The 14,505-nt window shown below is 33.7% G+C and overlaps 2 protein-coding genes across 6 annotated transcripts; one reads left to right on the forward strand and one right to left on the reverse strand.

Annotated features, from left to right (window-relative positions):
- Nucleotides 1-317: 317 nt before the first annotated feature.
- LOC132638254 (pectin acetylesterase 8-like) lies at nucleotides 318-3,910 on the forward strand. Of its 2 annotated transcripts, none has more exons than XM_060355198.1 (12): nucleotides 318-506; nucleotides 883-965; nucleotides 1,192-1,321; nucleotides 1,439-1,518; nucleotides 1,624-1,710; nucleotides 2,223-2,347; nucleotides 2,494-2,554; nucleotides 2,654-2,707; nucleotides 2,940-3,017; nucleotides 3,139-3,244; nucleotides 3,388-3,533; nucleotides 3,634-3,910. In XM_060355198.1, exons 1-12 carry the CDS (start codon nucleotides 398-400, stop codon nucleotides 3,760-3,762), a joined length of 1,188 nt encoding a protein of 395 aa, XP_060211181.1. In that variant the 5' UTR covers nucleotides 318-397; the 3' UTR covers nucleotides 3,763-3,910. The 2 variants fall into 2 exon arrangements, with proteins under 2 accessions (XP_060211181.1, XP_060211182.1); XM_060355199.1 differs by lacking the exon at nucleotides 318-506 and adding an exon at nucleotides 568-792.
- A 1,361-nt stretch (nucleotides 3,911-5,271) lies between these two features.
- On the reverse strand, nucleotides 5,272-10,615 carry LOC132635490 (uncharacterized). Of its 4 annotated transcripts, none has more exons than XM_060351910.1 (6): nucleotides 10,481-10,615; nucleotides 10,079-10,155; nucleotides 9,917-9,986; nucleotides 7,297-7,406; nucleotides 6,708-6,822; nucleotides 5,272-5,526 (listed from the first exon to the last, which is right to left on the reverse strand). In XM_060351910.1, the coding sequence occupies exons 2-6, from the start codon at nucleotides 10,137-10,139 to the stop codon at nucleotides 5,442-5,444; spliced, it is 441 nt and encodes a 146-aa protein (XP_060207893.1). In that variant the 5' UTR covers nucleotides 10,140-10,155; nucleotides 10,481-10,615; the 3' UTR covers nucleotides 5,272-5,441. The 4 variants fall into 4 exon arrangements, with proteins under 4 accessions (XP_060207893.1, XP_060207894.1, XP_060207895.1 ...); XM_060351911.1 differs by having other exon boundaries at nucleotides 10,079-10,160; nucleotides 10,481-10,612; XM_060351912.1 differs by lacking the exon at nucleotides 10,481-10,615 and adding an exon at nucleotides 10,240-10,302 and having other exon boundaries at nucleotides 10,079-10,160.
- Nucleotides 10,616-14,505: the final 3,890 nt, after the last annotated feature.

The raw sequence follows: 14,505 nt of genomic DNA on the forward strand, positions 1-14,505 counted from the left end.
ATTTGGGTAATCTTATATTTCAAATTTAAAGTTGTAGTATGTTCATTTGAAATCAACAAAGTAGCTTCTCTATTAAGAGGTAAATACTTAAGGTTTTACCCTATTTAGATGTGATCTAGATTGTTAGTTAATAAAATCTGGTATATATTCCAGATTTATCTGCCTGAAAATAAGGTAAAGAAATCAATGCTATTTTAAAAAGTTTTTCAAACTTGCCTAAATTGGCAATTTTCGTATTCAATTAAATTCCAATTATTTCACCATTATATTTATTCCATATACGGCTTTAGTTCACACTTCATTACTTAAACAGTTAACATGGCTTCTTTGTTGAAAAATTCTGTATATATACTTCTACCCACCATCAGCAATATATGTTATTAAGAGAAATAGCAGAATGGTGACCGCTTTTTTGTTCTTTTTTGTTTCTTTGCTGATTTTTTGTACAACAGAAAGTCTCCTTGTTAATATCACTATACTTCAAAGTGCCGTAGCAAAAGGAGCTGGTGAATTTCTTCTTCTTTTCTCTTTTCATTCCTTTTTTTCCTTTTTGGTTGAATAACCTGGACCTATGAATTAAAAAGAAAAACCTTTCTTTTTAAATAGTTCTGAATGTTTATAGATTTGCATGTATTTGTATGTACACACATACATACATAGAGGCGCTCAGAAACACAAATAGTTCTCTCTATCTATTTATGTATCGTTCGATTATCTATTAACGTTTCTTAATTCGTGCGTGTATATATGCACATATACACACGACACACATGCTCATGGGTCTATCTATCTGTATATTTATTGATTAGCTATGTTTTTATTATACATTTATTTAGCTATTTATTTATTTATGTATTACTATTGTTAATGTTGTGTTTATAGTTTGCTTGGATGGAACTCCACCAGCATACCATCTTGATAGAGGTTCTGGTACAGGATTGAAGAATTGGGTAATATCACTTGAGGTTAGTTTAGTTTCAATAATTCTTCCTTTAAAACTCTGTTTATCTCTATGGAATTTATTTCAATAATTAATAATGACAAAACTTAAAATTCTCCAAAACCGAACGTCCATCCTTGAGATTGATTTATGAATGAAACTTACTTTAGATTTTAACATTTATGCTTGTGAATTTCTATCTTAGAATATAAATTTATTAATTATAATAATTTGTTAATTTGGATATTAAGGGAGGTGGATGGTGCCAAAATGTTACTCATTGTCTTCAAAGGAAGAATACTCACTTGGGATCTAGTGCAAAAATGGGTAAACAAAGTGCTTTCTCAGCAATGATGAGTAATGATCCCAAGTATAATCCAGGTAACATTCTAATTTTTAATTCATGTCACAATTATTTTATTTAGTTTGTATATTTTATGTATATACACATCTTATATAGTATGATTGATACAACTAGACTGCTTTTGAAATATGTAGAATTTTACAATTGGAATAGAGTTTCTGTCAGATATTGTGATGGAGGATCCTTTACAGGAGATGTTGAAGCAGTTGATCCTGTAAGTCACATTGAGTGTATTCTTCAGAGCTCTTAATTTATTAATAAGTATAGCAATTATAATATTTAGGTTTTCTTTTTCTAATTAAACCTCCAAATTTTCCAGGGTACTGGACTTCATTATCGAGGGGCAAGGATATACAAAGCTATTATGGAGGAATTATTGGCTCAAGGAATGAATACAGCTCAAAATGTATGATCACATTGAAATTTTTTTACTTGTATACTCTCTCGAAAAAGGAAAAAAAAAAAAAGACTGACGTTTACATCAAAAACCTGTAGTACTTTTAATATGTCATAGTAAATAGCAAGTTTTATTTTTCAAGTTATTAATCTCACTTTTTATGGATATTTACTAGTAGAAGTTATAGTTATCTTTTCGGCGATCTGAAAGTCTATGAATTCTTTTAAACTGCTAGAGCATTAAAATTTGCCTCCATTTAACTTCCGAACATTTTATAGTGAATTAGTTTGTTTTTTATAAATAGAAACGCAAAACAATACCTCTGCCAAGCTATCTAAGCTCATAATTTAGTGGCAAGACTCTAACGAAATGTGTGGACACAACGGTCTCCTTCTCCTCCTTGCTTCCCCTCTTATATACAAGAAAAACGAAAAGAACTAAACACAATTTTCATTTTTGTTTCCACTTTCTAACTCTATAATTCTTAAGAGTCTAAAGAAAATTAATTTTTAAAATGGTAGGCTATACTCTCTGGATGTTCAGCTGGAGGATTGGCAACAATTTTGCATTGTGACAACTTCAGAGCCCTACTACCAAAAAGTGCTAAAGTTAAATGCTTTTCAGATGCTGGTTATTTTGTTGATCTGTAAGCATTCTTCTTCCACATAAGATTTCAATTCTCATAAATACTTTATTATTTTTTGGTAATTAAATTCTCGCAAGTTATGTACAATAATTATTTTCTTTTATTGGTTTTATTCTTCATATTAACAGTTTTGTGTATGTTCCCAGCAAGGATATTACAGGGAAAGCATATATTGAACAGTACTTCAATGATGTTGTTACTTTACATGTATGTTTTGTTTTCCACTTTTTCATTGCCTATTATTATTTTGAAAAATGTATTCTTCCCTTACATGTTTTGTTATTTAATTATTTTCTTGAATTTTAGGGCTCCGCCAAGAATTTACCTCCATCATGTACTTCAAAGTTGAAACCAAGTTTGGTAAGTACAATATAATATCAAGAACCAAATTCTTCATTTAACAACACAGCATGGGTCCTAAAAAAATTCGTCGAAATTCGTACCAAAATTATCTATTCAAATTGTTTTTCTTGAACTACCAATTACATTATCTCTAAATGCATAACATATTTTAATTTCTAAAGGTAATTAATATATTACGAATTGTGAAACAAATTAGTGAATCTAAGATTTTCTTTTAAAAACGGTGCAGTGCTTTTTCCCTCAAAATGTGGCTCAACAAATTCAAACGCCACTTTTCATTATAAATGCAGCTTATGATCATTGGCAGGTCAGTTTATTAGATTTACTAGTATGATTTTTGAAATTTGTTCATAATATTATTTTTTTCATTTTTCCCTTTACATTTTACTTTCTTTTGTCCTGAATTTATATATTTAATTTAAATTAAGGTAAGAAACATCTTGGTCGCTCCTGGTGCTGATCCTAAGGGTACCTGGACAAGTTGCAAAGCTGATATAAAAAATTGCACATCAAGTCAGCTCAAAGTTCTTCAAGGTCAGTAATTTTTTAAAATTTTTGGACGCATTATTTATTCGTCAATTTTTTTTCCACTTAATCTAAGAGAAATAGACAAATTTATCAAATATTTTTTGAGTATATCAGATTTTGTTTGTCCTAATCTTTGAACAATTATTTAGTTTTCAGAGATAAATTTTTAAAGACATTGGAAGGGCTAGGCCCATCTTCAACAAGAGGATATTACATCAACTCTTGCTTTTCACATTGCCAAACTCAACAACAAGTTTATTGGTTTGGTCCGAATTCACCTAGATTATTCAACAAGGTAAAACTAATTAGTAGACTTATTAAGCAAATTTCCATTTTTTTTCCCTGTATAACTCTGTTTTATAATTGTGATTTTGGACTTACAATGAATGTTGCAGACAATAGCTGAAGCTGTACAAGATTGGTTTTTGGACAGACATTTATTTCGACAGATTGATTGCCCCTATCCTTGTGACAAAACATGTGTTGACGAAGCCACTTACATAATTAGTTCAGAAGATATATAATTATAGAGGATATGTATGTCTTTTTTATAGAAGTTTTTGACATTGGTAGAGGGGATTTATAATGATATATTAGAAGGACAAATTCTCTGATTAAATGAATTGTGTCATCATAAAAATGATCAATTTATAAATGAGGTTGTTTTCATAACTTGTTTTGTCTGATTATTTTCGGTGCCCAATATTGAAAACATGTTGTCACTGTCGAAATTAGATCAAGAGCATAAATATTGATTTGGACAAATTTCTATTTTAAACATTGTGTTTTGATCTCCCAAGTAATTGAATTCCTTGATTAAGATGTTTTCCTTATCTGTATCTAATCAGCTAATCTCATCAAAAGTTTCCAACTCAAATTTCCTAACATAATACAAGCTTTCTACTTCTTCACGGCACTATTATGTCTTGTCCACATTTAAATTCTTCTTATATTGATGATCCTCACCCCTGATCTCACATGCATCTACCTTTTTCAAGTGCTTCATGGCTACACTTTTCGGTTAAATATTTATTCTTCCTTTGTGCTTATATATCAAACAATAATAATTTATCATAGTTAAATAGTTTTAATGGATGAAAATATACAAAAGTATTAAGTTATTAACTAATCATTGGTTAAACAATAAAAATATGTATTAAAACACATGAAATGCATTTATTCATTTGCTACAAATATCATATGCGAGAGTCCTCCGGAAATACTTTTGTTAAGAGAACAACGATAAAATAAGTTTTTGCTTCAGGTGCAATTGTACATATGAATACGTTGTTTAGCTTTACCACTCTATTACTATTGGTCCCAATAGATTGGATAATTCTACTCCAACTATAACACAAATCTCCTCATATCGACCAATCTATTCCTTCTAGAAAACAAATTCCACCTAATTAATACACAAATTAAATGCATTCGTTATCTTTAGCCAACTAACGTCACGTGAGAGTCTCCTAATCCAGTTGCATTTCACGTCATCTATTCAAACTCAAATTTCTTTTGAACTACGGATTCGTGCAATTGAAGTGTTGTCTTCTATGGGTGGATGCCAATATTATTAAACTACATATTTGAAACAATGGTGCATGGATTTACCATAGTTTTAAGCTATCATTTGATTGATTTCTTTACTACAACTCGGAAAATTGCATTTTGAACAAGTGTTTTAGATATGATGTATGAACTATATGTTTTCTCATACATTTTATAGATGTGTTACGTATCACGTATGTCGGAGCTTCTAGTCCCATCTACTTATACAATGCTGATGGGGTCAAAACTCACCACTTGGCTAAAGATCTGTTCAAATATACTACTTTCACAGGCATATAGAGCTTAACTAATTCCGTCTTGCTACACTGCTTAGTTGCTAATTGCGGGTGAAAGCATCGCCGACTTATCATAACTAGAACTTCAGTGTCTGTTTAATCACAAAATGACATCCTAGTTGAGGTGATACAACCTTGATGTGTACTGAGCTTGTACTGTTGTACATACACATACAACACGATACTGAATAACAGCTCAATGAATACTACTGATTCAACAAAAAAGTTCCTATCCATTGAGATGCAGAGAACATGGATCTCTAAACAGAACTAAATGGTAAATAAAGAAAAACAAAAACACCATGAACCGACCAGTCCTCCATAGAAATGTAACATATTTTGACATATACACGAAGCAATTAATGATTTCTTCGACTAAGTTGCCATGCAAACTGATCGAGAACTACCATTGCACGGGATGCTGCTGCAATCGAGCCGTCATACCTGTATGAGCAAGTAGTAAATTCATGGTTCCAGTGAGTCAAATCCAATTTCAGGTCAGCATGTTTAAGCCCAGTCAGTAGAAAACTCTGCAGGGTGCAATTGTTCTGTTTAAATAGGGAATTACAGACTTCAAGAGCCAACTTTTATTTTAAACTTGAGCACATAAAACCGTCATTTACTAGTTCCTAGTGCTTTGAATCCAATAGAGAAAAGACACAAACTAATGTAGCTAGACAAAGAGGTTCATGTGCCTGAACAATCAAAACTCAATCCTAAACCGGAGATGTAAACAGTTAAACTCAAACATAACCAGAAAAGGAAAAGAATAAGCTTCAACTACCATCCAACTTCATTAACACCAATGCCTCAGAGTCCCACTGATGTAGGAAGAAAGAAGGATTCTTTTGATAAGTAGAAAGAGAGATATAACCTACAAACAAGGCAACAAAATAATAGGAACTCTGGGCAGATTTTGTAGGGCTTTCGAGATCAAAATAATGAAAATCTACTTAGCTCTTTATGGGGAGTTCTGAACCGAGGATAGAGAAGCCAATGGAACCACACTTAATCTTTGTGACAATTTACACCGTCGCATTTGGTTTTGGGAGGGGTTATATATGACAAGTGAACTTTATGCTTCTTCTTGAATGCTACTTAAAGAGCTGGCTTCCGATAAATGAATATTTGAAGTGCTGAGATAAACTAAAGAGGGACGATAATCGGAATATAAATATAAGAGAAGGACCAAAAAGTGATTCTCCGAAGACATTTATTTACGAACAACTTGAATGATATCAAGAAAAGATCAACAAAGAGCTCTGAAGGAATTTGATCGAATCTTAACAATCAAAAAAAGAATCTGAAGGAATCTTGTTGATATTTATATATGCATTTCTTTAAATTACCGTGCATAGCCCGAACTTTGCGCACCCGGCTGCACTTTTTTTTTTTTTTAATTATAACAATCCTACAAAGAAACTTCGTCAATAATTAACAAGTATTTTCTTTCATGCATCGAAATCCAAAGAATCACGGTACTGTTCCCACTTTGTTTCCATGACAATGTGACTTCTAGATTACAGATTAGAATCAGGATTATACATGGATTTGTCATTTCTTAGGGTCTAATAGAATGGTGGGTGCAAATTGGCCTACTGTAACCCAAGTACAGAAATACTTACAGCCCAATCAAGAGGAATGCTCCTGCGTGCATCAGAATTGCACCTTCACCAGCAGGTTTTGAAGTACTCATCGATCTTGCACAGAACCAACTCTCATGAATTGATGTTACAAGATCTGTCCATGAAAATGGCAAAGCTAGCTTTTAGGCGTCATATATTTTCAAAAACAAACTAGTTGTTCTGGTTTTAGTGATTCTTTCTGAAGAATTGCAATTACAACGAACATAAACAAGTAACCAGGCATGACAGTTCGTGTTTTGCTGTGCATAATTGACTCTCTGAACAAAAATGCTGTCAAACAGCAGCCCAACCACAAAACCACCACAAAAGCTGTTCTTTAGGAAAAATTGGTATATTGCATTTACTTCTCAATATCACATTCACAGGTGCAAGAGGCAAAGTATGAACATGACTGTAGGCACTCCATCACTATCTCTACACATTTCAACGAAAGTGCCAACTCCAAGCTTCAGAATTGGAACTACCACAAAGTGGTATACAGTTCTTTTTACAGGTTAAAGATAAAATACTTCCGGAACACAAAGTTCAGGCATGATATATTTTCATTTGTAAGCAGCAATAAACTCACATTGGTTGTGTCCAATGACAAAGCTCTCTGTCTGCAGTTTGTTTCTCTTGACAAAACTGACAAGTTCACACATTTCAGTTGGATCTGCCTTTATACCCTCTTGCTGTGCACTACAAGCATAAACATAAGGCTTTAAACCTACACCATTTTCCAGAAGCACAAAGTGAAGTGAAAAAGAAAACTGGTTCTGCACATTCAACTCCAAAGCATAGGACAAGAAAATGACACTTGAACTTTAATTATTCAGTATTTTCTTGTGGATACCCCTAAAGCAAAATCTTTAACCATGTGTAGGCTTCCAGGAACAGAACAAGGAGAATGGTTGTACAATCTTCTCTTCTAAAACTACAAACAATCTAAAGTCCCAAGGAAAGATGACCGGAAAGAAAGCCCTGGGAATGACGAGTGAAGTTGCTCATACTGAAGCCGGAAAGACCAATTTTTTATAAGAAGAAAAATATCACTTTCATCAAGTAGGCAAAAGGGTTATGATCAAAGTCATGCAAGTGCGTGAGTGGAGAAGCCTTCGCATTCTTAGTAAGTTTGACAAGTGTAATTTTGAGGAGGAAACATAAGTTTTGGTGGCCATGCCTACTGCTCCCCCCACCCTAAATAAAAGATATCTATGGGTATCCATCATAACTATATTACCCAGTTTAGTGGAGCTCCAGCATTTCAACAGCTTAGCTCCTATCTATAGTGTCAACTTGCACAGAAACATCTTACCTAGCCTTTACCAACATAATTAAAGAGGCGGCATAACTATAACAAAATTTGGAGGCCAGGCCTAACGCTCCCCAAGCAAGGGATATAAATGGGTATCAGATATTCCTTATGACTATATTACCCAATTTAGTGGAGCTCCAACTTGTCAACAGCTCAGCTCCTGTCCATTGTGTCAACTTGCATAGAAACATCTTGCCTAGTCTTACCGACGTAGTAGCAAGATGCCTGTGGTGCTTTGTCATTAAATAGTTTAATAATTATTTTGCATCTTAGAGAATATTTTTAATGCAATAGTTGCACCACAAGTAACTTGAATAAAGAAAAAGAGAAATCTCTTTCAGGATTTGGAGGACACAAGCTCATATGATGGTTGTAGCTCTTCTTAATGAAATGATACCTTTTGATTTAATAGTACTAACTTACATCTTGTGTAGTCCAATAACTTATAGTGTATTCTGTTGAAAGTCACGCTAATCCTAAAAAATATCCGATGCAATATTTGGAATAATTATATTATTGTCAAATGCCAACAGACTCATTAAGAATATTGTATAGATATTTTTAGTGACGATGTTGTAACAAATACTAACCCTGGAAATCCACACAGATTATAGAAAATAGAACAAACCAGAAGCAAAAAGTCCATATACACAAAATAAGCTAGTTAGTGTAGTTTACTCATGAAAGTACGCTTACATAGGATCATTTTCTGCTAGAAGTCTCTTTAGTCTATCTAGAGAAGTGTATGTCACTAGAAATTGAGGAGAACCTCTAATGTTAAAAAAATCCCAGATATGGAAATATCGAATATATTCTAGGCGACATGATAGTGAGGTTCTTATAGACGAACCCAACTAAGTTCGGATTGAGGCATAGATGTTCAATGTCGTAATAATTAGTGAATCAAAAAAATTAAGGTAGTTTTCTTATTTCGTCTAGCTCAAAACTACTCTGTAAAGAGTCCGTTAAATATTGTTCACCACTCAATTCAACAAGAGCTTACCTTTTTCTTACCTCTGTTACTAGGTATCAGTCATATGCATCAGAACCCCGACAACTTTTTATAGATTTAAGTAACTTTCTACTACTAAAGGTCAGCTCTATGTTCCCTGCCTGGTCAAAATTTTCCTTCCACTTTGTAGTTCTACTTATTGTTTTCAAATCATGTTTACTTTTATGAACATAAATAGGATTTTTCTGTTGGGAGATTTTTCTATTTTCTTCACCAGTTTAGTCAATTGGATAATTTGTGTATCCACAATTTTTCTGACTAGCATCTAAGAACAACAAAACCCTCCCAAAGTCGAGAAGCACTCAACCACAACAAACCTTGTCCAAGTTAAATACTGAAATCACACAAGTGATATCACCAAAAAACTGAGCAATGAAGCTTGCTGCAGTTTTGCAGGTAATTAATCTCTCTGAAAAGAGATTAATATACATATTATTGAACGATTCGGTAAAAAAACATTGTAAAACTGCCCTGAGAAACCAAAAACAGAATACCCTTCTGAACTTATTATACTCAAGAAAATCTCATACAAGAAAAAAGCAATTGCATTGTTCTAAATAACCAATTTAGCTACCTCAAAGCAAACATTAAGTGGCCGTTTGGCCATGAATATTTTTTACTTTTTCCTGGAATTCATGTTTGGCCATAAAATTCCAGAATATGAAAAACACCAAAAAGTTGTTTTCACCTTTCTTACTCCAAATCACGCACAAAAACTCAAAAAACAACTCCAATTTATATTCATGGCCAACCACAACTCTAATTTCCAAATACCATTTTTCACTTTGAAAACAAAAACTTCTTCTTTCAAATACTCGCAATTTTCATTGCCTTAAGAGAAAATATACGAGCTATAAGTATTCTTTCCAAAATTTCCCTTACATAGTAGACATCAAACGAGAAGGTCCATTAGGGTCATAATTTAAAAGAAAAGCAGCCTTCAATGGTTGACCTGAAAATGGAAAAACCCATCTCAGCTGACTAACTATACATATTAATAAAACTAAAAAAAAGAACATAATAAAAAATGTTACATTTACTGACCTGAACCAACATTGCTTGAAATCCATTTTTCCCATATTTTATGCACAAATGCCCACTCCATTACTATACTCTTCTACCTGCACTAAAAGGACCAAAAAAAAAGGGGGTCCACCAATTATATTTCAATGTTTGAATTTCATAAGCTTTTTGGAGATACCTACATATAAACAGAAAGGTTCTCAGAGGAATTTCGTCAAACAGAAGACGTGCACAAACAACTTTTATTACTTAGCCGCAAGTTTATAACTATGGGATTCAAAAGAATATTTAAATACATTATACCATATTTAATTTAGGATTTAAACTCCGTAATTAGTCAGGTTAAGACACTTAATTAAATTGGAATGGAGGGAGTAATGTAAAATAGACAAAACTAATTTCTTGATTTAAAAACAAATGTACCTGATAGAAACTTGGATATATCAGCTTTAGTATAACACCAAAAAATAGCAAAGATTTTTTGCAAAATATAAAAATTTATAATTTGGGCCTAAAAGAGCACTCTACTTGAGGTAAATAGGGCGCAATGCACAAATAGCCAGTTTTGGGACCCCATTTAAGTTAGAGTCCGGATTCAAAATGACCCCAAAAAAATATTTTGAACCGAAATACCCTAACAACAAAAAAAAGGTTACCAAACTGCCTTTAGCGCAGTAATTTACTGCGCTAAAGCACTTAACGGGGACGACTCCGTTAACTGCTATAGCGCAGTAATTTACTACGCTATAGTGTCTGTCTTTTTTTTTTCTCGGCCCTTTTGGTTAACCCCTCTTCCATTGCACTTTTTAACGTATTTTGATCATAGATTAATCATGCTTCGGGACCCCGAAATTTTAATATTTTACATAGAATCCTACTTATTTTTGTGCGATTAATAAGGTAGGATCAATACATCAAGGATAAACAAAAGTTCGGATGACCGTTTTAGTGGTTGAAAAGTGCTCGAACGCCATTTTCGTTTGAAGGCTTGATGTCATTAGCTTGAAGTTCTTCATGAAAACTTAAACTTTTTCATTAATAATTAATCAAAAGTTAGTCAAAATGGCAGCATTCATACAAAAAAAACTTAATTAAATTGCATCAGTCATAACCTTGAGTAGATAAAAATACTTAATATATTAATATTCTTCAAAATAACAACTTCATTGTAAATTTAACTTAAAACTAAAATCACAACATTCTTAATCATCATTAGAGTACAAGTCCTCAATATCGTCCTCAGAAAATTATTGGCTGTTTCTTAAGACACATTTTTTTTCAGTAGCAGTTAGTTCTCTACCGGTTGATGATGCTTGTTCTTCGGCCAACTTTAGCATGTAAAATCTACATCGTCTTGCCAGCATTCTGTTGTTTTCTTTTCTAATCCTTTGCACGGCAAGCTCGCAAGTTTCTGGACCTACTTCAGGCATGGCTTAGGAGTACCTTATTGGGATTGGAGCTTTGAGATTTTTCAAGTCATGAACAAGACGTTCTGATTCGGTAAGCCGATGTGACCATTCTCGGCGTAAACCGCAATAATATTCCCGTGGATCTGAATATTTCACACTGCAGAAATCATCATTACGCTCTATAAGAAAGTGGGGATTGAGCTCATCTAGTTTGAAATCACTGGTATCGCTTGAAAAACTGCTATGATTTGAACTCTCATTGTCACTATTATTTGGTTCTTTTGGAAGGAGTAAAGACCAAGCTGAGTTTCTACTACTCGATATTAAATACGTTGTAGTCTAATAACGAAAGAAAATGTTACTTATATAGTTGCAAACCCCCATGTACTCGTAGTTTGGGGGCGGGAGGGGGGGGGGGGGGGGATTTATGACCCTACCTACTTACTTTATATAAAAAAAATATTAATCTTCATCGGACATCTCACAGTCCGAATCCCACTTGGATCTAAATCTTGTGCTACTATGCACGCCATATTCTACCCTAAGGTAACGTATTTGCATCCGATTGTTCTCTTCGCGAAAACTGTTAAGAGCAAAATTATACTCTTGTGGAGTTCCACGAGGCATTGACATAGCACGTTTTTTTGGGCGTTTAAGCCCTACTGACGCTAACTTGTGCTCCAGTACTGCAGCCTCCCTAACACGCCAATCCACCTCCTCTCTCATTTTATTATTGTATTCTCGATTGAGTCTGTCATTAGGGTTATTTGAGTAATGAAAATCATCATCATCTAGTTGTCAGGTCCTACCCATTGCTTCAAATATGTTTGCTGGAGTGAACAATATAACATGACTAATATCTCTAAATTGGTCAAAAAATGACATAGTAACTCAATTTTGTGTGGTTGGTAACAACTATTCGTCAAATTGCGTTATATAACACTTAAAGTTTGATTCGAATTATGACGTTTTTCTGTTTGACAGTTGAGGTGACAATATATTGCAGCGGTATAGCGTAGTAAAATACTGCATTATGACAGTATAGCGCAGTAAATTACTGCGTTATACTGTCATAACACAGTATTTTACTGTGTTGTGACAGAATAACGCATTATTTTACCGCGCTATTCTGCCAGGACCTGACATAGCGCAGATAATTCATGCGTTATGCAACACTCCGTACTTAATTTGACGTAACATTGCAAGACACACTAATTGCATGAATGCGTTGGTTATATTTTCAAACTTCAAATCTTATTAATATTGAGTTCGAATAAGGAAAAAAATTCTAAGTTTCACCCAATTTTTAACACAAATTCTAAGTTTCATCCAGTTTTTGCATTTTGTATTCCTCCTAAATTATTCAAAATATGGCAGATGTTCCAAAAATTAGAGTTTCTTTATTCTGGGATGGACAAATTATATTCGAGGAAAATAATTTGCGCTATGATTCTCCCCCAAAATACCATGTTAAGTTTCTACTTGACTTAAAATTCTTAAAATACTCCAAGCCTTGTTTTAGAGTCTGGAACCAAAATGACCCCAAAAAAACATTTAACCAAAATACCCCAACAAAAAAAGTTACTAAACTGCCTTTAGCGCAGTAATTTACTGCGCTAAAGCACTTCACGGGAACGGCTCCGTTAACTGCTATAATGCAGTAATTTACTACGCTATAGTGTCTGTCTTCCCTCCCCCCCCCCCCCCCCCCCCTTTTTGGCCCTTTTGGTTAACCCTTATTCCATTACACTTTTTAACGTAATTTGGCCATAGATTAATCATGCTTCAGGATCTCGAAACTTCAATATTTTATATAGAACTGATGTGCCACGACTTTGTGACACATTCAACGCCTTTTTACTATGAATTTTGGTTGTTTTCAAGTAAGTCTGGTTTTCATTAATATGTTTTGTTGTGTTTTAGGAAAACAATGGCCCAAAAGCAAAGAGCAAAGAACAAAGGAAAAATTGGCCAGAAATGAAAAATCGACGTTCCATCAATCAGCCGACGAACTGTCCTTTGAAGCGTCGATAAGCTCGATTTTTTAGTGATGACAAAGTTGAAAACGACAAAGGACGGAGGCATCGACAAAGCGTCGAACTGATCGACGCTTCGTCGTTTGTGTCGTCAATCAGGATCTCTCAACAAGAAAAGAGAAATACGGAATACTCGACGGAGCGTCTAACTGGTCGACGGCACCGTCGAATGGAACACATATCGACGGATCGTTAGACGATCGACGGTCCGCCTATCTTGCTATCGGGGGCAATTTTGTCCGTCGCTGCTCTGCGTTTTTTGGAGCCTATTTAAAGAACATTTTAGTTTTTTTTTTTGCAGCGAATTTTAATTGTAACCACGTGAACAAAGTTCCATTGGTGGGTCAGCATTGAATACTCCCTTTCTGGAGCTTAGTGAAAACAACAAGATTGCATTTTCCATCATCTTTATCACACATTGTAAGCTTTATGTCTCATTTATTGCTTACTAATTTTGAGACCATAATGTGTGAGTAGTTTCTTTAATCAAAGTTGTGGACCCAAATAATGGGTGCTATGTAATGGTTGTCTAACATTATATATATATATAATGGGTTGTGATGTATTTTATCATTTCTCGCATTCGTTGTTCATTAGTGATTGCAAACACTTGTTCATGCACAAACCCTAGTTTATTTGGAAAGATGAACTAGGGCGTGATTTGAAATAATATAACAAGGACTCGGGGCGCTAAACCTTGTTTCATGAACTCTCTTAGGGATAAGATGAGTTCTACTTGACATATTTAATCAATCTTATTTACAACTTTTCTGCATTTGAGAAAATCATGAAAAGAAATACTTTCTAACTATTGGAAAATATTAGAAAGTGCATTAGAGATTAAGTGCATACATAACCCCGACCCATTAGAAATATATCATATTGACACCCATAACATAACATCTAATCATCATGGGGACACAACTTTGGTTCTTCAAATCTAAATAAATTTCAAACACTTCAAAATAGCGAATACAAAACAAACATCTTTTCAAACTATTTG

Source organism: Lycium barbarum, chromosome 4, assembly GCF_019175385.1.
Source record: "Lycium barbarum isolate Lr01 chromosome 4, ASM1917538v2, whole genome shotgun sequence".
Classification (NCBI taxonomy): Eukaryota; Viridiplantae; Streptophyta; class Magnoliopsida; order Solanales; family Solanaceae; genus Lycium; species Lycium barbarum.

What these genes read in the sequence shown, in the direction of transcription:
- LOC132638254 (XM_060355198.1), top strand. Translation starts at nt 398, where the DNA reads ATGGTGACCGCTTTTTTGTTCTTTTTTGTTTCTTTGCTGATTTTTTGT. An exon ending in ATGTTGAAGCAGTTGATCCT is followed by an intron (nt 1,519 to 1,623) that starts GTAAGTCACATT and finishes CAAATTTTCCAG; the next exon opens with GGTACTGGACTTCATTATCG. An exon ending in TCAGCTCAAAGTTCTTCAAG is followed by an intron (nt 3,245 to 3,387) that starts GTCAGTAATTTT and finishes ACAATTATTTAG; the next exon opens with TTTTCAGAGATAAATTTTTA.
- LOC132635490 (XM_060351910.1), bottom strand. Translation starts at nt 10,139, where the DNA reads ATGGAGTGGGCATTTGTGCATAAAATATGGGAAAAATGGATTTCAAGC. An exon ending in TCTCGTTTGATGTCTACTAT is followed by an intron (nt 7,407 to 9,916) that starts GTAAGGGAAATT and finishes TTATGCTTGTAG; the next exon opens with TGCACAGCAAGAGGGTATAA. An exon ending in GCATTCCTCTTGATTGGGCT is followed by an intron (nt 5,527 to 6,707) that starts GTAAGTATTTCT and finishes TTGCTCATACAG; the next exon opens with GTATGACGGCTCGATTGCAG.